The 22,269-nt window shown below is 38.7% G+C and overlaps 1 protein-coding gene across 2 annotated transcripts in view; it reads right to left on the bottom strand.

The window, feature by feature from the left end:
• The window catches only part of pdlim4 (PDZ and LIM domain 4), a 50,439-nt gene extending 28,551 nt beyond the window's left edge, over positions 1 to 21,888 (bottom strand). For both annotated transcript variants that reach the window (XR_014198715.1, XM_082141406.1), the window contains exons 1-2: positions 21,690 to 21,888; positions 11,678 to 11,829 (exon numbers count right to left, since the gene is read on the bottom strand). Coding sequence is in view for 1 of the 2 variants with exons in the window: in XM_082141406.1 (XP_081997532.1) it covers positions 11,678 to 11,829; positions 21,690 to 21,782 (245 nt within the window). In the remaining variant the exon portion in view is untranslated. The remainder of the gene's footprint in view (positions 1 to 11,677; positions 11,830 to 21,689) is intronic.
• Between the last annotated feature and the right edge of the window lie 381 nt (positions 21,889 to 22,269).

Genomic DNA, 22,269 nt, shown 5'->3' with positions numbered 1-22,269 from the left:
TCTTTGCAGCAACCCAAAACTAGGCTGTGTTCCAGTCCACTTTTAGACACGCACTTGAGAACTTCCTTAAGCCTATCCCTCGGGGGAATCCCTGCCACCATTTTGAAGTGCGTTCCACTTCGTGAAGTTTATATGGACAGACCCTCGTTCCCTCGATTCTGACCGAGGGAGCGAGTCTACTTCATATGTACACTTCATGCACCTATATGTCCCACAATGCAGTACGATTGTGACGTCACCACTGATTTAGTCTAATCACCACTACAACAAACAACTCTATAGCCCTATTCGGACGGGACTAGTTTCACAGGGGGACGTTAGAGAAATTTCTGTTTCACAGACGTACTTTGAGATTTTAATCCTGTCCGAATCTGCCATGTCTGTCTTTTTCTCACACGACCTCTGTAAAAATTCCAGAGCAAATGACCTACTGTTTTTCGTCAAACTCGGTGGTCCTCGGAGAAATCTAATCCCGTCCGAATGCGAATGTCTGTGATTGCCGAAATGCCGTTTTTTTCCAAAACGCTTTTTCTTGTGTGTTTTGGTCAACGTGAACTACCGTACAATCTCTCGCTATCGCGCCGGTATTCAAGTTTCTGCTTTTTGCGCACCGATAATGGATGTAGATGTGTTCGGTACACTGCGAAGAAATAAAAAAATGAAATCAACAAGAAGAGCCAAATCATGTAAACTGTACAGACTGGCTACTGTAATATCAGCTTCAGGTAAGATCACTTTCATTTCTGCACTTAATTACATAACGTGTAAATGATATAAGTTAAAACTTTTTATTCCAGTGGGTTTATTATAAGAACCCAGTTCTATAAAATCATGATGATAAATGTATGTTTAGTTTTTTTATACTACAATTTTTATTAAATGTTTACAAAACACTAAATACGTTAGGACGTTTTACTTTATATTTCAAAGTGCTTAATACGCATACGCAATCCATACGCATTCTGAACACGTGATCTTCTGCAATACCCACATGTAAAACACAGACACTCCTACCTCGGTAATAAACACGGAGATGTTAGTCCCGTCCGAATCCGTACATGAAATCACAGACGTAGGTTGATAAGAATTGTAACTCAAACGTCGTTTGGAAAACTAGTCCCGTCCGAATAGGGCTTTAGATATATTAATTATAATTTTTTTTTTTTAAACAACCCAAACACACATATACATCTGGATGCTGCATTAAACAAATTAAAAGGAAAAGAAATGAAATAATAAATCAACTCCACAGCTGATTCCAAGTGATCAAGGCCTCAGGACGTTCCAGTTCAGCCCGCCGCAGTTTCCGCCAGTAGTGGGCGCTCGTGCAACGTAAGCAATGACGTACATCCGAGTGAACGAGACGGAGGGAAGTTAGCGAGCGAAGGGCATGACAATTTTGGACTGGAACGCAGCCCGAGAGTTCAGATTCAGCACACAAGAGCTTGCTAGTAGCTTGTTGTGACGTGTAAGCAGGGATGAAGAGAGGCGTCAATCCAGTTTGCAGCTGTATTTATTGAAAATGAAAACAAAGATAATCCAACTAGAGGGTCAAAACCAGGAGCAGGAACACGAAACATAATAAAAGAGCAGGAATGCAACAGCTTCACACAACGTGCAAAGACAACAACCGACAAACTAAGACTGAAACACTTAAAAAGCGCTATATAAATAAAGGTGACTTGACTTGACTTTACAGAAGGGAAACCAGGACAGGTTTGTTTTCTTTATTTTACAAAAGCACAATGTTTTGTTCTTGTTGTGTCATTAATAAAAGTAGACTTGAGATGTAGATGGCACTTTTTCTCCTTCTTGCTCAAATTTCAGTTTGAGATTTCTTCCCCAGAATAAAGCGTGCGACAGAGCAGGTTAGCCGTGGAGAGAGAGTTATACCGCATTTATGGTTGGCACAAATTAGCCAGCTAAACCGGCTTCATGGTACAGACCCCAGCCATGTTTAATCAGGAATGGAAAAGTATGATATATGTATGCTTTAGTATGATATATAACACACCAAAACACCAAGACAATAACCAACAAGCTCAAGAAGCGAACAAAGGGCTATATATGTATACACACAAGACACCAAACACAGAAGCCCTATTGGCACTGGATTAGTATTATCTGGGGACCTCGTGTGATTTAGAAATGACCCCCCCACATCTGAATTTCGTGTGGCACATTCGCATGGGATCAGCGAAGCCTGTGATTTAACTCGAATTTACTGACTTATCTCCCGGATATGATGTCAATAGGCTATTGCTTGGAAATGTCTTAGGTCTAGCTGTATGATATATCATAAACAGAAGAATGTTCCTTACCACATGCTGCTATACATGTCATTCATCTCCATCTAATCATTCTTTTTGTTTTTGCTCTTCTGATGGTTTTCAGCTTTCTCTTTCTGCAAATTGTATAGTTGTGTGGTGTATAGCAATATGACCCAGCACCCAAAATACTATCAAAAAACACTCCATTATTCGCGGAAGATGGATAAAAAAGCGCACAGAAAACAAAAACCTTGAAAAAATGATATACGACCCTGCCAAGTCACAGAGATGCCGATTCGCACAGGACTAATATCATCACAGGACCTCGGTGTTCGGCGAAATATGGTAGGTCATTTGCGGGGGAATTTTTACTTTACAAATCACAGACATTGCCGATTCGCACGGGATTAAGATCACAGACAACCTCCACAATTATTACAAATGACTAGAGGTCACCAGGTAATACTTATCCCGTGCGAATAGGGCTAAAGTAACCATAATCAGTAGTCATGGTAACAAACAAGGATTAATCAAAAACCAAGGAAACCAATGAGACAGGAACTAAATCCCTATTCGGACGGGACTAGTTTAACATGGAGAGGAAGAAAATGACCTCAGGTGATACTGATCCCGTGGGAATAGACCCACTGTAAATACGTACGTAAATATTTTGTCATTTCCAGTTTAATAGTAGTTTTCCGCTGTTTTTTAAGTATGGAGACGCTTGGAAAAAGCATCAGTTGCGTTCGAGACGCTGGAACGAGTCTGTGGCAAAACTCAAGTGTTTCACACACACCATTCAGACCAGAGAGAAGATCGAACGCACTTGTTAGAGGCACGAAACATCTTTTAGCGTTAGGTAAGAGCCTTTAACCAACATAATCCAATCTGAAGTTAATTAATACATCGTTCGACTGGACATAACTGTTTTATATATATAAATATAGGTTGTTTGCGAACATGATATCAGGAAGCAGCGTAATACACACATGACGACAGGAGTGACGGCGGTGTGTAAATCGAGTTCCTCTCCCACTTCTGCTAGTTTACTGAGATATCTCATCCCGTGCGAATCGGCCATTAACTATTACAGACGTCCTGTGGTAAAATCACATTACTCCATCTACTCTTGTAAAGTTAATCCCGTCCGAATAGGCCTTAAAACCCAGAAACAACCTGAAAAACAGAACATAAACCTTTAAGCTGCTTTAAGTTCCCCTTCGCAGAACATCCCCACATATCAACTCAACCAACAGCGTGACTTTGCTCAGGTTGCCTTGTTTATTGAACCAATAGCAGACAACATGCTTGAAAACGGACACTTTTTAACTACTAAATTTTTATCCCACGCAAAAAAAACAAAATCCACAGGTATTTGACGAGGTAACTTCAATGACATCATCACCAATCCCTTCAAAATTCCCTTTTCAACCGTCAAGAAATGTCAAACGTAGTTTTCCCCTCCCTTTGTTTCTTCCTCTAAGCTTTCAAAATCCACACACAATTCTTCATTCATGCGTCATTGTCCACTAAGCACTGAGCCCTGCCCCGTTTTCTCTCTCCTTTAATTCCTCTTTTTTATTCTCTCTGCTCCCCTGCACTTTCCTGACCCAGGTCTTATGACTCAACTTGCTTGGCCCAGCACGCTCTTTCCGACAGCTTCATGACTTGTGGAAACAAATCTTTGTCATACGCACTCTCCACCTTTTCCAGACTGCAACTTTCCTTCAAAGAGAAAGGAGGAGGCTAGGGAGATACGGAGAGATTCCCAGCAGCTGTTCTCTGCCTTCACAGTGGCTTGAGGATATGCCTGGGTGGATTTGTATGACATGTTTCATTAGACCTCTTTGTCCAGTGCTGACTCAGAAGTCAACCGGGGACACATCCGGTATGTTCAGGAACCAGACATGGCATCACTGAATGTAGCAGCCAGAAATACAAGGATATTCCAATGCTTCATTTTACTAAATGTCAGGTTAACTATAGCCCCAATATAGTCCGGCTATGAGTAACCCATTAATTTGCGAGATGTTTGATATTCCATCATGTAAGCAAAGTAAACAGTGTTTGGTTTCATTTCTTCACTCATTTCATTTCTTTGTTATCTAATTGATGACTAGTCTATTCTTGGGCGATGGTTTAGACGTCGATTACATTTTCACTGACAACCCAAATGTTGTCTTGTTTTAGCCTAGACGTCTAGGCTGTGTTTGGACGGCCATTATACGCCTTTTAAACGCAAAATTGCTTGCTGGGATACCAATGCTACATTTTTGTAAATGTCATAATCATTTGTTAACAAACGAGTATTCATTACTTCAATAAGCTCATAGTTTCTGTCTTAAATTATTATATTGTTTTAAATTAGGGTAAGTGTACCCATCAAGCCCACTTTCAACTCTGAAGTCAAATAAAAAAAGAGAAAATATTTTTTTATGCTTCTCATTATTTTAACCAATCAGGTGATTTGTTACTTCCCTGGCATTTTTTATTGCATACCAATCACATTTGGCGGTGTTGAGTTAGCCCCACCCATGTGCTGTCTCAGGGGACCTCACACAAACACACCCCAAAACTCTGGTGTTTCGAAACCCTTCAGAAATCAACACATTTCTGCAATTTTCAGCCATTTCTTTGGTAACTACATTGATATTATGTCAAATAAGAGATAAATGTATTGTTTTTTGTGTATGAACAAATAGTACTTTATCATTTTTTATAATTTTCCTTTAAATGGAAAGATGAGTTTTATTAGCTTGTGTTCAAAGCCAATCTCTAGGTCAAACCATTAGCCTTACAGAAAGGCTAGACTGCCAAAGAAATTTCAATCATTTTACATTAATTTACAAATAAATACATCATAAATTGTTGTGTAGAGAATATTATTTTTGTATATATATATTATAAAAAATATATATATACAAAATATATTAAAAACTTTTTTTAAAGATGGACTTAAATGGCACAGTGCCACAAAACACATGCAAACTATAGCCAACACAAGATAACCTTGAACGAAAAAACGTAATATTTCTCAATGTGAGTACAATGAAAATTACTATGATACTAGTCCACAGTATATTTAAGCTTCATGCATGTATTTGTAACATATCTTGAAATTGAAAACATTGTCATTTTTCACCATTACTCACTGTGGAACCATTTAAGCCCACCTTATGTTTCAATGAGGAATCCCTCTAATTGTAACTTTGATACATTTTCTGAAAGTGTTTAATAACATTTCTTTGTGTGATTTGACCTTAATAACCTTTTAACTTTACCATACTTACTACCTTAATTTACAACTATATTTAGATAGGCCTACAAATTACACACATTCATTCAAATGAGATAGAGCCCGTTTTGTCCTAAAGTCCTTTATGTATAACCGGGCATAATTTACATTTACATTTACATTTATTCATTTAGCTGACGCTTTTATACAAAGCGACTTACAATTGCTATATATGTCAGAGGTCGCACGCCTCTGGAGCAACTAGGGGTTAAGTGTCTTGCTCAGGGACACATTGGTGTCTCACAGTGGATTCGAACCCGGGTCTCTCACACCAAAGGCATGTGTCTTATCCATTGCGCTACCACCACCCCTGGGAGCCAAGCCGAGTTAAGGCTTGAGATTCCAGACATGGAGAGGTCCCAAAGGGACCCTACATTACCCACAGTCCTGAACCCCTGGGACCATCCAGCTCCGAGATACCGCCACTTCCTGTCCAGCTTTGACCGGGCAAAACTTGGGACCCAAGCCGAGTTGGGGCTCCGGACTCTGGGCATGAAGGGGTCACCCAGTGGGCTTTCACCTTTGACCAGGCATAAATTAGGGAGCCAAGCCGACTTAAGGCTTGAGATTCCAGACATGGAGAGGTCCCAGAGGGACCCTACATTACCCACAGTCCTGAACCCCTGGGACCATCCAGCTCCGAGATACCGCCACTTCCTGTCCAGCTTTGACCGGGCAAAACTTGGGACCCAAGCAGAGTTGGGGCTCCGGACTCCAAGCATGGAGGGGTCACCCAGTGGGCTTTCACCTTTGACCAGGCATAAATTAGGGAGCCAAGCCGACTTAAGGCTTGAGATTCCAGGCATGGAGAGGTCCCAGAGGGACCCTACATTACCCACAGTCCTGAACCCCTGGGACCATCCAGCTCCGAGATACCGCCACTTCCTGTCCAGCTTTGACCGGGCAAAACTTGGGACCCAAGCCGAGTTGGGGCTCCGGACTCTGGGCATGAAGGGGTCACCCAGTGGGCTTTCACCTTTGACCAGGCATAAATTAGGGAGCCAAGGTGTAACGGTACATGTATCACGGTATGGATATCACGGTTCAGTTCATACAGTCAGACGACGAATACAGTCAGTCACAGGCGATACACACTCCAGTCCAGAAGGGGGCGTGTGGTAATGCAATGCTGTTTGCTAACCACAACAACAGGAAAAAGAGCAGAAGAAGAAGAAGAAAAAGAAGAGACGATCTACGCATCAGCCCAAAACAAGAGTTCAGATGCACACAAGAGCTTGCTAGCAGCATATAATAAGTTTAGGTGAGCTCCACAAACTTCCCGGAAGGGAAACTGGGACGGCAGAAAGCGGCATCCTGTTTGTTTTCTTCATTTTACAAAAGCACAACGATGTTTTTATTGTGAGTGTACACAAATAAAAATAGACCTGTTTCAGTTTTGAATGATGTCTTACTGTCGTCTGAATGAACCATATTTTAAGTTTTTTCGGCTGTTATAAAAAGAAAGAATCCTTTGGTATTGTGCCGACTTTGTGTCGTGGAAGTCTCACTACAGTCTTTTACAGTCCTAATTCCGGCTTTCCCTTTTATAATGTCGAATACAGACTACTGCCACCTGCTGGTATAGAGTTATTTTCTCAGAACGTTTGTGCTAGTTGGCCGTTGGCCGTTGGCTGTAGTCTTTGTGGTGTGTTCAAGCACAACTTTTTGGCCCAGACGAAGGCGAAACGGCTTGGTGTGTCACAGCCTTCATGAAGGTAGGACAAATGGCATGTCCCTTTTTATGAAATAGTCATTACATCTACATTACAGCCATGAACTTCGATCTGCTTGCTATTGCTATGGATGCATTCGTAATCTAAAGCAGTGGTTCCCAACCCTGGTCCTGGAGGACTCCCAGAACTAGTTTTAGATGTCTTCCTAATCAAAAACACCCGATTCAACTCATCAGCTCATACAGACTCCAAGACCTCAGATAGGTGTGGGTGAACGTGATCTCACCAAGTACAACATGTTCCTGGATCAACATCAACATTCCATTCAACCAATCAGATTTGAGGGACAAGTCAAATTTAGGCTTATGGCCACGGTTAGGTGCTTCTAAATCAGTGCTATTCACATATCATTCCCCTCTGATTTTAGGGATAACGTATGGGTAGGGTTAGGTTTAGGGGTGGGGCTAGGTTTAGGACAAAATATTTGGACATGAATGTTGTTCCAGGATCAACAAAATATGTCTTCCTTGGTGACAAAATCACGGTGACCAGATGAGAGAGACATAAAAAATGTGCCGTGTTGGGGGTTCTCTAGGACCAGGGTTGAGAACCATTGCTCCAAAGAAAGCAAGTTTTTGCAATTAATATTTTGGTCCATTTTCCTGAAGAGAAAGACTGAAATTCAGAAAGAAATGACATAATAATAACCCATGACCAATGGGGTTATGGGGCAAATCAACCTGTGGTGGTCTCTCTTTGGGCCTGATGTGAGAAAATATAATGTTTAAAATGTTTAAACACCCCTTGTGGTGAAAATCCAGCCTTTAATGTTGTTTATATGTCTATGTGGTGTTTTTAATATGCTTTAATACAAATCATGTGCAAATTCATAAGTCGACACCATTGCTGAGTATTTTCTCCTTAAAACTGCAGTGAACCAAAGACAGTCTCAAAAACACGCTTTGAAATCGCTGGTGTAGATAACAAATAATTGAACAAAAAAATGCACGCTGAAATAACAGCTCGAAAAATGTGTTTATAAACAGTGCAGCGTTTCGATCAGTCAGGTCTTCATCAGGCACAATTTTTGCTGTAATTTCTGTGTGCAGAGCAGACTTTTTTTTTTTATTTCCTTAAGTAATGTTTTCTTTCACATGTTGTTGAATCTAAACTAGATTTTGTAGTTATTAAAGTTATTATTATTAGATCTTTTTTATAAAGAAGCAGCACTTTTTTTGGTTAAACCAATTCAGAAATATTCATAATTTGTCATGCATTTTTGTCAGTTCATCATCTCTAATCTGAAACAGGAGCTAATAACAAATACATTGCTTACTTTTTTTTAAGTGCTAAATAAACAAGATAAACAGTGTGAACAAGAAACACAGTGGTTGGGTTTTTAGTAATTTGTTTTCACATCTCTACGCTCTCAAGGAGAATATGATTCAGTGTGATTCTGGGTGCCGTGTCCCATGTAATTGCATTTCCATCCGAGCACACGGAAAACAGAAGCTGCAGCCTGTGATCCGCTCGAGCACATCATGCACACTGGAACGAAGCGGTACTTATCGGGCCAGCAAGAGCGCAGACAAATACAAATGAGTCATTGGCATATGCTAAAGGTCACATACCAATAGATACAGGGGGCCATGCTTTTGCATTTACAACGGTGTCACATGACCTTCACAGAGCTATCTATGCAGGCCATGAAAAAAAGACTAATGTTGACAAAACGTGGAATTCTGTTTTCTCTCTAAGACTGTTTAGAGTTCAATTTCCAAATGGCACAGACTACCTAGATCAATAATAATTAGTGGTGTTTGGCAAGGCAAGGATTACTATTACAGCTGCTCATACTAGTGGTTAAGGAACTGAATAAATACCCAACTAGAGCGATGAAATGTAACGTTTTTTGCGATGCTGATGTGAATGATTCTGCATCGATGCATAAAAATGAGCAAAATTAGCCTAAAAACTAGCAAAAAATTAAAAAATGATGTCATAAAAAGACATTAGCAAACACCTAGCAATCCTAGTGTAGTGCTGGAAAGTTTTGTTTAGTTGTCTAGTAAAGCTAGTTAAAGTTACTCTAATAATGAAAATTTGCTGGTGTAAAAAAACAAGTTTTGAAATGTAATCGGAGGAAAACGTTCCCAGTCGAATGCTCAGTATAAACAACCCAGAGTATCCTTAAATAAATGTACTACTCCTATGTGAATGTACCACTTAATGTCGAAAGATGATAAATGAGCAGGTCTTCCAAGAGGTCAGGGCTTTTCCAAATAACACGCGCTGCTCGCTCAGAGAACACACACCAAATATGGCAAGATGTAGCATATGATGCCTCTCGGTGAATCTCACACTCTCACACTAAAATTTTGTGTGTGTGAAAAAGGATAGTCTTCTATCATATTGTCATTTGAATGGTATAGCCTGGCATGGTGACAGATTAACGTTTGGGGGGAAATTATGCTCAAAGTTTTCTAAGGTTGAGCACAGTTTGTTTCTGTTCTGTCAACACAGAATTGACTAAAAACAAAGTCCCTTTCAAGAAAAGTCTGTTCCATCCAAGACCAAGTCCAATCTACTTAAATAGGGGAATCCTGAAATTTCAAAAACTTGCTGAACTCACAATTAAATTAGAAACAAAATCTGACATGAACTGTATTATCAAATAGTGTTAAAATAGATTAATTATCAGGCTAGATCCTCCAATGCGCATGTGCAGTCCTAAGCGCATGTCTCAAAACACTGACTGTTTCTATAGACCGTATGCAGCACCTTTTTAGCGCTGCGCTTGTGTTGAGTCTTCTGATATATATATTTTATTGATTTATGAATGAACTAGGGATGCACAATATATCGGCCACCATATCGGTATCGGTTGATATGTTTGTTTTTACTGTTATCGTTATCGGCCCAAAAAGAAAATTTGTCTGATATATTAAAGCCGATAAATAATGTATTATCTCCTTCAGCTGAGACACTTCAGATGCGCACTGTTCAACATGATGACTTTGAATTTGCTGAAATATGATTGGAATCTACAATAGGAAAATACAGTTTAGCGCAACGCAAGTGCAGTTATGTGCAGCGCAAGTCTGTCATATCGGCTACATAAAAATATAATATATATATAATACAGTGTTTGGGACATGGCATTTAATGGTGAGATGTTTGTTTTTGTAATCAGGCTCTCAAAATTATATAAATATATGGATTTAGATTTATCAGCCAATATATCGGTTATCGGCTTTCAAATATAAAGAGTTATCGGTTATCGGTATCGGCCAAAGTTTGCATATCGGTGCATCCCTAGAATGAATCGCTCGTTTTTTAAAGGAACCGTATGTAAGAAATGTATTTCAATTAATCATAAAATGGCCCTGATATGTCACTAGACATTAAGAAATCATGTTCATTTAAAATACTTATATCACTGACGACAGTAGTCCGGCCAGGATATTGTCATTTAAAAGTGAAGTTGCAGCCCTCAACTGATGTTGATGTTGTCATGTTGTGTTTTGGCCTGATGCTCCACCCTCCACCTATCTACCAATCACGAAGTCAGTAGTGTTTCGGCATCCGGGTTGCCAGCTCTGCTCTAGTTACCACAGCTGCATCTACAAACGTGTCGGAGAAAACATGCCAGCCTATCTGGCAACCTGGAGTCAGGGGGGAGGGGGAGGGGATACACCGCTCTACAGTAATTTGAAAGTGATTGCAGTACCAGTTTTGGCCACAATCTTACATACGGTTCCTTTAAATCTTCCCGGTCTACTGACATTTGTTCTGACATCCGCTTAAAACATTACAATGCTCATGATAACTTTCGTTAACTCTACATCAAGTAAATCCTCTTCATTCTTGAAAGCTGATGACCGATATATTCGCCGATAAATCTAAATCCAAATTTGTATATTAATTTTGAGAGCCTGATTGTAGAAATCTACAGCGTTGCATAGAAATATACAGAGGTACAGCAAAAAAATGGGAAGTTCAAAGACAAAAGTCAAACAGATGTGCATGTCATCTTATAGACCTTCTGTAGCCCCGCCCCTTTTCAGCGCTGCGCTCGTTGTCTTTTGACTTCCGGTCTGAATTTTCACAGCGATTTTGCGTGTTTATGAATGAACGGCTCGTTTTAAAATCTTCCCGGTCGACTTACATTTGTTAAATCATCTGCTTTTAAACATTACAGTCCTCATGATAACTTTCGTTAACTTTACATTAAGTAAATCCACTTCAAAAACTAATTACTCCTGGACAGCGATGCCATAGAGATATACAGAGCGACCGCAAAAACGGAAGTTAAAAGACAATATCCTAAAGATGGCGGCGCCCTCGTTTCTCTGGCGCATAAGGTCTATATCTTCGTGAAAACAAGCAGCACCTGGATGAGGATAGTAAGGCAGATATACAGGCTTATAAGGCAGTACCTGCTGATGGCCAACACAAGCTGATCTGTGCAGGCTTTAATGCGGTTCTGAGCCTCCATGTGTGTCATGGTCTCTGTGCTTTCTCCATTGATGGTTAGGATGGTGTCTCCAGGGCACAAGTCGCTCAGCGCTGCTTTACTCGCAGGTGTTATCTAACAAAAGACAAACAGAAGAAAGGTTAAGGAAGTACCACACCCAGGACAAACACCGCAATGCCTGCAGCCAAGAGTACCATTACTGACTCACTGGAAACCATCAATACAACAAAGCCTACAACTACACCAATGACAGATGATCAATTACTCAGTTGACTAGTGTGAGATGTGCTGACTATTCAATGTGAGGCATCCATGCTTATAAGGCAATAGTTACTGTAAGACCTTGTCTGTCAACATTCAGTGGCATTATGCTTAGCGTACATCTCACAAAGAAATGTCTGATTCATTTCACCCCTAAATTTTAAAGGAAAAAATAAATAATATTTTGCTTAAAGAAACATTTCCCCCTAAATTCTCATTGAACACGAACATTTAACAAAATCACAATCTTATGTCTGTCTTTGTTGCGAAGATGAAGAAGAGTTCAAAAAGGTTTCAATGAACAAAAGGGTCTTTTAATGACAACAAACTCAGGTAATCCATGAAGATGAAGGCAAAGTCTACACACAAACACACACTACAGCCGACAACTGAAGGGTGAAACAGAGCAACTCAGGGGCCGTTTACACAACACCGTTTTCAACTAAAAACATAGCCTACAACTTTTTAACGCGTTTTGGCAGTTCATGTACACGACAACGGTGTTCTGAGTGCCTGAAAACGCAAACGTTTGAAAACGGGTTTCAAAATGCATCTGTGAAAACTCAACGGGAAAAAAGACTCAGTTTTAAGCATATCGTTGTTGTGTAAACCTACCCTGAAATACACAGATGAGATGATAACAAACAGGTGTGATGATTAGATGCGTGTCCATGACAACTGATGACTGGCGGGAAACTGAGAGTACGTTTATACGACAGCGATATGCTTAAAACGAAGACGTTTTTCCTTTAAGTTTTCCACGTACAGACCTATTTTTTACAGTCTATGGTACAGACGTGCCGTCATCGCGAAAACGACTAAAAACGCTGCATTCTGCTGCCAGGCCAGTAGATGGCGATGAAACACTATAGACTGAACACATAATACAAATGTGCATGACGTCATCGTCTTCACAGATTCACGCTTTTGTTGTTTAAACTGTTTTCAAAAACTTTCACTTTGCACCTTGTCGTGTAAATAAACGGCCAAAACGCAAAGTATTACAGTTTTAGCTGAAAGCGGTGTCGTGTAAACAGCCCCTGATACAAACAAACACATTTGAGACTGAACATAAACCAAAAGTCCATGAAAACAGAAACTAACTGAACACAAATGTAACAGTCTTATTACTGTAATGCAAGACAAAAACTGATTCTCATCACTACAACTTGACAACTTTTTTTTTTTTTATTAAATCAGCATTAATCAAATTTAATCAAACCATGATCTTGGTGAATATTAGGTGAATAGCGCTTAAAGATTAAAGCTCTATCGAGTTTAAAAATAACTTACCACTATAGGATAGCACAATATATCGGAATTATCGAAATATAGCAAATGTACATAATTGTGATGTCTATATTGTAATGGCTTGTGAGAACTGAATGATTTTAATACAATAACACAGTGCGTACACCAGACAAGAGCGGTGCAACGCGATGTGACAAAAGACAACAGAACCAAAGATGTTATTCACACTGGAAATATAAAATCACTCACTGATCTCGACTGAATAATTTTTGTAGCTTTAATAAGAGTTGATGTAATTTTAATTCATAGAGTGTAGACTAAGCAGTGTTTGATTTTTACATTTGATTACTTAAGTGCTACTTATAAATAAACCTAATGTAGGCCTGCCTAAAAAACGTAAAGCCCTGTATATTTCATTGTATCTTTGTTTTATTGTATTTGTCCTATTGTTTGCAATTTAAAAATTCGTATTTTTAATAACAAACAGAAAGTACAATAGCAAAAAGATTCGTCCACCCTTAGTTTGAGGTGTTTTCCTGGATGTTCCTGATGTTAAGTTTTCAGGTTGATATAACTACAAATTACTTGAGGGGTTTACATTGACGTTGAAATGACACTTACTTTGTATGTAATGCTACAGTAAAACACTGCTGTTCACTTTCAGAAGTGGCAAGGATGCTTTCTACTCACAGAAAGAACATGAAACATGTATGTTAGTTATATCATTTCCAGTGTTTATATATTTACACACTGAAGCATTATCATATCATATCACATTCTTTAACGAGTTGTTGCGTATAGCATGTTTACCACCTACACTAAACCCTACCCTAAACACAACCGATAGTGTTAACAAAAGCAAACATGAGATAAAAAGATATTTGCTAAAGCAACCATGTCATTTGAACTCGACTCTGGAAGTCTGTGAGCTCTTTAATTGTGTTTCCCACAAGTGCAGTGCTGGACCAGATGAGCTATCGAGCATGCTTACTACATCAGAAAAGCCATAAATAAGAAAAAAGCTGGTTATGTGATGAAAATGTCCAAATGTATTAGTTTGCAAATCATGGGGAAAGTGTTTTGAGGTTTTAACATAGCATTGTGCAGAAATAAGTCTTTCTTAATCAAAAAATATGTCCCTGTAATAATAATTTATAGGGATGCACTGATTTGAACATTTTTGCCGATACCGATAACCGATAATTCTTTATTATGAAATCTGATATATTTGCCGATAAATGCAAATCCAAATTTTTATATATCGTTTGAGAGCCTGATTACAAAAACAAAAGTCTCACCATTAAAATCCATGTCCCAAACACACAATTATAATGTTCTCATTATAATGTTATGTAGCCGATATGACAGACTTGTTGCACTTTAATACATAAACAATACATGTTGCACTTTACTGTATTTTCCTTGTTTGAAGCGACTCCAATCATATTTCAAGCAATTCAAAACCATCATGTTGAACAGTGTGTGATCTGAAGTGTTTCAGCTGAAGGAAATAATCTATTATTTATCGGCTTTATTATATCAGCCGCATTTTCTTATCGGGCCGATAACGTTAACATTAAAAATGAACAAATATCGGCCGATACCGATATGGTGGCCGATATATCGTGCATCCCTAATAATTAGTGTGAAAAGCAATAGCCTATATGCTGTTGGTGTTTTACTACCCCTAGTGTTGAGGTATAGGTACATTTTTGTAGTTTTTTGTGTAGTTTTTTCTTTTTGTGCTTGAACGGACACATCGACTCGGCCATCTCGGCAAGTGTCCTCGTAACACAGTTGCTTAAGTTTTAAGTGAACGTAAAAAGTTGAGAAAGAAAATGGATGCGTATCATTATATTGGATCCGTGCATTAGGTCTTAAAGTGACAACAGCCTAATATACCCACGACAACAGCCTAATATAATATATACACAGAAAATCACTTTAGTATCTTTAACAAAGATTAATTATATTTCATTTATACAGTGAAGACTATGCAGTGCTATTTTACATTTGATTATTCAATTTCTGTATCAAAACATAAAGCACTGTTTATTTAATTTGCGTCTTGGTTCTGTTGTATTTATCTATGCTTGTCATTTGTTTTTTTATTTTCTATGCAGATTCACTCCCCTACAAAATCACCTCAATCAATCTAGAGCTTAAATTAATTACAAATAGGCCAATTAGTTTGAGTTTAAAAAGAGCTAGGCTATTCAATTAATCTGGTGAAATTGTTTTCAAATCACAATATTGCAGAAAAAAAAATATTGCAATGTCAGTTTTTTCCAATATCGTGCAGCCCTAGTAGAGTCACGCGTTTCCAATGAGTCTAGCCTTTACAGTAACAAAAGAGATTCTTCTTCTAACAATGAGGAACAAAATACTAGACTCATTAAAAGAATGTCATCTTTTTTTTTCTTTTTTTTTGGATTTTATGGTGAAATATTGATCTGGTCGTGGATTTAATGACAAGCAGTTTTCATGAGAAGCAAGATTGTTTTAATGTACTGAACAGTAATTTGTTCAATTACAGTAAACAATGGCTGAATTCCTTCAAAAAAGCATTTAGGCTATATGTTGGCCCTCATGTTCTCTACACATGACATCAATAACATATATCATATTCATATCTCATTCTCTGACACAGCCAGTACCCTCTGGCTTTGAGATCTAAGAAACTGAAATGCAAATAGCCATTTTATGTTAGGGTCAATATTGTAAATCTACTAACACTGTTCATCTCTTACTTTTTTTTTTTTTTTTTAAGTGTTTCACAATAAAACTTCATGAGAGATCTTAGAAATCAAGTGCATTGAAAAATGGATGGATGTAGAAATCAGGCATCAAAACATTTTAATACAGTAGTAAACTCTTTTGTAACAGAGAGATTTGAATGCGTCTGCATAGTAAAAGTAATTAAACTTAAGCACTATATCCACCACTACATACTATAGTTAACTATACAATTAACTTGAAGTAATCATAGACGTCTAAAAACACCAGTTTAGATGTTAAGCCAGGAAATTGCCTGAAATTGTCGGAAAGTACAGAACACTTGTCTTAAGAACAGGGAGCAAGGGCTGTTGTTATTACAGTGGGATGTAGCCCACATCCAAGTCATTACCTAAAGGACTCATTCACTTGCCTATAATAAGCCAAGCACATATGTACAACCCTAAATATTCAGCAAACAGAAGCTCTTGACCTACTAATAAGGCTAATTCGTCCCATTTAACAGGCCTCATTGCACGTGTATGAAGTTATTCTAGTAGTAATACTAAGACACGTGGTGCTTTATCTTGAAACATCTCGGTTTACCCTGCTGAGCCACAAAGGACAAGTTATGTAATGTGACCTCACTGTTATGGCCAAAAGAAAAAAGAAAAGAAAAAGCTAAAAACATTATACATAGCCTACATTATCAAAACTTGTACATGTAGAGAGAATAATGAGGAGAAAGGATCACTGTAGTCTAAATATGAGCTTTATATCCATTAAAACTGTTGATGATTACAATGGGAATTCAATCAAACCCCACACACACTAGGAAGCTGCTGATTCATAATGGTTTACTGAATGAAAACATTGGACATAAAGAGTAAAAAAAATGTTGCTTTCAATGTAACCAATATTCTGAATGTTGAACCAGCCTTCAATTTACAACTGCTTAACTTTTGGTACTTCTGTTTACTTTACCTTTGGAATAAAAATTTAAAAAGTAGAGGAAAATCAATGATTACTCTCAAAGTATAGAGAAGTCTAAACCGGTTTAGGGTGCTTTCACACCTGCTTCATTTAGTTCGGTTGAATCGCACTAGAGTTTGTTTTCCCCGTTGGTGCGGTTCGTTTGGGCAGGTGTGAATGCGGCAGTCGCACTCGGGTGCGCACCAGAAGCGGACCAAACAGGCGTACCGAGACCTCCTGGAAGAGGTGGTCTCGGTATGCTTTGAAACGAACTCTGGAGCGGTTCGTTTGTGGTGAGAACGTGATCCGACCTCGAACAGAACCAACTGCCAAAGAACTGCGCATTTTTGGACTAAGCCAGTTGCCGTAGTCAGCAGCGCTGTGCATTATGGGATGAGGAGAAATGTTTGTTGACAGTTTGCAGCTCGCGGACAGACTTGGGAGTTGTGAGGAGGTGCGGAGCCTGATAGACATTATTATTAACGTTATTTTCGAGCCGCATCCTCGCTTCATTCTCAAATATTATTGTTTGTCTAAAGTGGTGTAGACAAACTATATGATAAAATATGACCAAGGATACAATCAGCACACGCAGTCGTCTCTCCATAGTGAACAGCGGAGTGTTGTCTGCCGGATTTTCCACCTCTTTGTTTACTTCCGGGAGTTCTGTTGGAATTTTCCCGCACGTTAATTCTGACCAAACCAAGTGCAGTTATGGAAATGCGTTCAAGACACATCTGGCCAACGAGTGATGTGGATGTTGTCACGTGACTGCATTTTGGTTCGTTTTATCAACTCATAAACTGATTCGGACCAGAGCGATCAGTGTGGTGTGAAAAGGAACAAAAACGCCTTAAAAATGCTACAAAGTATAATTTTTCGCCCTTGGTCCGGACCAAATGAACCGAACTACAGATGTGAAAGCACCCTTAGTTTCAGGATCACTTCAGATTACAGTGGACATCAAGTACCAACAAACTAAGTAGCAAAATTGCTTCCCACGCAACATTGAATCAATGGGTTCATGCTCTCATTGTGGCCGGCACCAATCCTGTTTATCCTTGCTGCAACTCAACCCGTGTTTATTGTAAACTGGGACATATTTTGGTTTAGCTTGTGTAGTTTTGGTAATTGTTTTTCAAGAATGGGGTGTTGTGTCCATGGTGATCTCTACCAATTTGCATTGAAATACCATAGAGTTTGATTGATTTTTCGCATTGTTTTTCCCCCCTCCTACTCTCCGTGACCCTGTCAGAACAGAGCAACCCATTTTTTCCAATTACAGCCAAGAACCCACCATTCGAGACCACCCATTGAAAGTAGACACTCAACTTTAAGCAGTGTAGCTTGGCACCATGCCCATGACGCTGTGAACTTTGATGAATCCTGTGCCTCAGAATCTCCTAGTGGCTACTTAATCTCTTTTTGAATAATGTCACATGGCTTCCTGGAATGTGTGTGTGTGTGTGTGTGTGTGTGTTATAAATGTGGAGCTGAGCAAAAGTGGACAATGAGTTTCAGCCTGCCAGCATTACTGCATGCCCTTACAGAGCGAAAACAAGAGGAAGGCCCTGGATGCCATAAATTAGCCCTGTGAAATCCCAGAGGGAGCCAGTCAGACATTGAAGATTAGCAGAGTAAATGTGTTTATAAGACGGCGGTACGTACGTCTATCTGGTTCAGACTTCTGTAAAGTTTACCGTAGGAGTGAAAAAGAGATTCTGATATTCTCAGTAATTTTGTAGTGAATACTTGAAGAGTGAAGACACTGCACCGTTCTGAGTTCCTGTAAATGGATAGCCACATTTGTCAGTTAGGGACAAGTGCTAACAATTTGTTGTGTATTGCACTTGGCAATGATTCAATGAACTTTTACCTCAGCACTTTCACATTCACCAGGAAAACCCCAAATGCACAAGAAGCAAAAGCATTTTACAACAAACCAATGGTCCAAGGTTGTGGATATCCCAAGTAACTGCATTTAAGTTAATCTCCATATTACTAATTTATCTCCCATATTGTCTGAATGTCCACATTCATTTGACTAAAACTGCCTCAAGATTGTGTTTAAACTAGGGGTGTAAAAATATATCGTGTCATAATATATCGCAATACAAAAATGCAACAATATGCATCGTGGATAGTGACAATATTGTGGATAGTTTGAGAAAAAATTCAAGTTTTCAAAGATTTAGTGTCTTTTATAACTACTATATAATGTTGTTGAGTATAATAATGCAATGGGGCTTCTGATGATGCCAAATGTCTGATGTTACCAGTAAAAAGTGTCCTACATTATTTTAAATACATCTTGTCAGAGACAGAGAATATTCGTCTACAATAATTCAGTATTTTCAGCTTCAGAATCATGAATATTGTTATTCTGGCGTCTCTATTGTCCTGTGCTTTGGGTTTCAGCACCAAGTCCAAGACTATTCATTTACACTCACAATGTAATACCAACTATTTCTTTCCATTTGGAGGTTTTCCATTGGCAACAGGCAACTTAACATCTGCAACCCTAACAGACACTTTCCCTAACAAAACCTGAGGTTTAATCTCAGCATTTACTGGGAACTGGATCCACAGTGCCAGATGGAAGCCTTCATCGGACGTAAACGCAAGATATCCGAAGCCAAGCCTTCCAGCGGTAGCTTGAGTTCACCAGATCCATCCTCAGTCCTGTGGTGCTGATGAGCCTCTCAACAGCTTTCAGCATCAAGCTGCTCTCTGTACATGGTGCAGATGTTTCTTCAGCACCAAAACTTGGGGGAGTTGTGTTACCCAGCGGTCCAGAGACTATTGCATCCTCTTCAGGAGAGAACGGTTCTCAGGTGTTGCTGAAAATGTGCATTTCTTCTTTGTTTTACGTTTTATGTCATGTGTAAAATAGTTACTGTGCAAAAGTCACATGTCGCATCGGCCTTTTTCCCCGTGATGGAAACACCTGACTCCTTTGTCAAATCGAAATACTATAAGGATGTTAAAAAATGTTCTCAGAACTGTGAAGTGTTTGTTTATGGGCAGGTTATGGAGTCAGTCATTAGCAAATATTTGTTCTTGTTTTTAAGCATGAGCTCGATTCATTTTGATTCAGTTTTGCATAAAACAAGTCATTTTGTATTTCCAGTAATTGCATTTCGATTTAAGAATCTTTAGACATTGCACTGGAAAACGAGTCAGAAATACTGAGGAAGAACATGATTTTTTTTTGCAGATACAGTAAAACGTATACTCTAGTGGATGAGAGCAGTTCAAGCTACTTATTTTTGTTATTGTAAAATGAATTAAAAAGTAATGGATATCGATATCTTTTTAAAGTTGTATTTTCAATCTCAGAAGTGTTGATAATGCAGCTCGTGTTTCTCCCTAGAGATATCGATGTATTGTTTTCTCCTTTTAATTTATTCAGTAAATTGTCTTTATTTGGTCTTAAAAAGGTCTTGAAAAAGTCTTAAATTTCCCTTAATAAAACCTGCAGAGTATTTTTCAAAAGGAGGATTTAAGTTCATCTGTTAGTAGGCCTATATTCAATTCATGTGGCTCCCATGAGTGCAAAACAAATTCCCCTCGGGGCAATAAAGGTTTCATTCATTCATTCATTCAATTATGAAGTAAAATAAGATAGTATTGTAAAAATGATTTAATAAAATCAACTCATTATGCTTGGTTAAATAAACAACCCAATTGTATGGGTCTAAGAGTAGACATGTGTTCTGTCCTATATTGACCCAGCTGTTGGGCTAAAAACAACCCCAATTTTATTTTATTTTTAACCCAGTGTTTTTTTTTTTTGTTTTTTTTTTGTATAGGCTATTATAGGGTATAGATAGTAACGTTATTTTCAAACTGAGTTTTTAGCCGTTCCAATCAACAACCAGAAAACTGTACCAGCATCACCTTCATTCATCCATTGGACAGTGGAAGGTTGGTTGGACTAGACTAAACATCCATGACCACAGATAAAGCCCTGACTGGCTGTAAATATTAATCGGTGACAACCAGCTGCCATTTTTCTAAATGTAAGTGTAAGGCAGTTGAATAAGATTTCTTCTGACATAGGCATTTACTGACCACAAATGTGCAGTAAATGACAGGGTTTGTCGAGCATGATTCAGCTTTTCATTCATTTGAGAAGCATCGAAGTTAATGCCCAGAGGAAAGTGATATTAACACAGAAGATTACTTTAATATCTCAGATGTTTCTCTTAGACATCAGTTAGATTAAATGGAGACTTCGATCTCCTCAAGTCTCCAGCATATTAAAAATAATAATAATTTTAATAAAAAAAAGAAAAAAGCCAAGGCACCAAAGTCTACAAAGTGAGAGGTCTCAATATGAGCTCAAACATTTATCCTTTAATATTGTTCAAAAGGCCAAATTAATTTTTACAGCTATGCTCAAATATTAAGTGTCACTCATTATTTTCTGCTATTTCTCCAAAGAAATTTTAGGAGATAACGTTGATATTTTAACGGGACAGAAGCAAGAACTCTATTAAGTTTACTGAGCATAATAGCTTAAGTGACATTGAAATATCTTCGTTACAGAGTGTGAGATAAACTACTGTACAAGCGAGGCGAACCGACGCGACAAACAAGAAAAACAAAGTTCATCGAGTTCATTTAGAGAAGTAAAGCCACATTTAGAGAAGTAACAGTTAACGTTAAACCCAAATGTCCACGTAACAACAATGAAATAGCACGCCGGCTGTAAAGGGGCCGCGCATCGAAACAGTCCATCATTGAAAGAGAAGAATGAAGAAAAGACGTACTCTGGAGATGGTGAGCGGTGTGCTGAAGTCCCGTCCACCCACCAGGCGAAAACCCCACGGCGAGGGACCGGCGAGAGTCACAGTGTGAGACATGTTTGATTCAGACAGTATCCAGTATCCACAGCAGGAAAACTGCAGTCCTCATTCACTCTTTATTAAACCAGTGCTTGACTGAGGAGTGAGGAGGAGCGACTGAACTCACACTCTCACACACACAGGGGCTCCGGGGGAGGAAGGGCCAGCGCCGCCATGACAACCATACACAAACTCAACGCTCCCACAACTCTATTGATCGCAGAGTTAAATATGAATATGTTTTTCAACGGCTCTGACTGATTGTAGCCAAGTTTTGTACACAAATGTAGATTTATTAAAGTTTCTCTATGTTTTGCGGCAAATTTGCGGCAAAACTGTCTAAATTACGGGCAATATAGATTAACAACCAGTGTAATGTATTTTGTTATAGTTTGCTTTTCATATTTTTGTACTTTTTATTTATATATATTTTATTTATTTATGTTACGATATGCTGCTTGGTCTTAGTGTTAATGTGTTTAACAATGATAATATGTTAATGCCT

The sequence above is a fragment of the Leuciscus leuciscus genome (assembly GCF_965113295.1).
Source record: "Leuciscus leuciscus genome assembly, chromosome: 16".
NCBI classification, from domain to species: Eukaryota; Metazoa; Chordata; class Actinopteri; order Cypriniformes; family Leuciscidae; genus Leuciscus; species Leuciscus leuciscus.
This window is presented reverse-complemented; position numbering and strand designations above follow the sequence as displayed.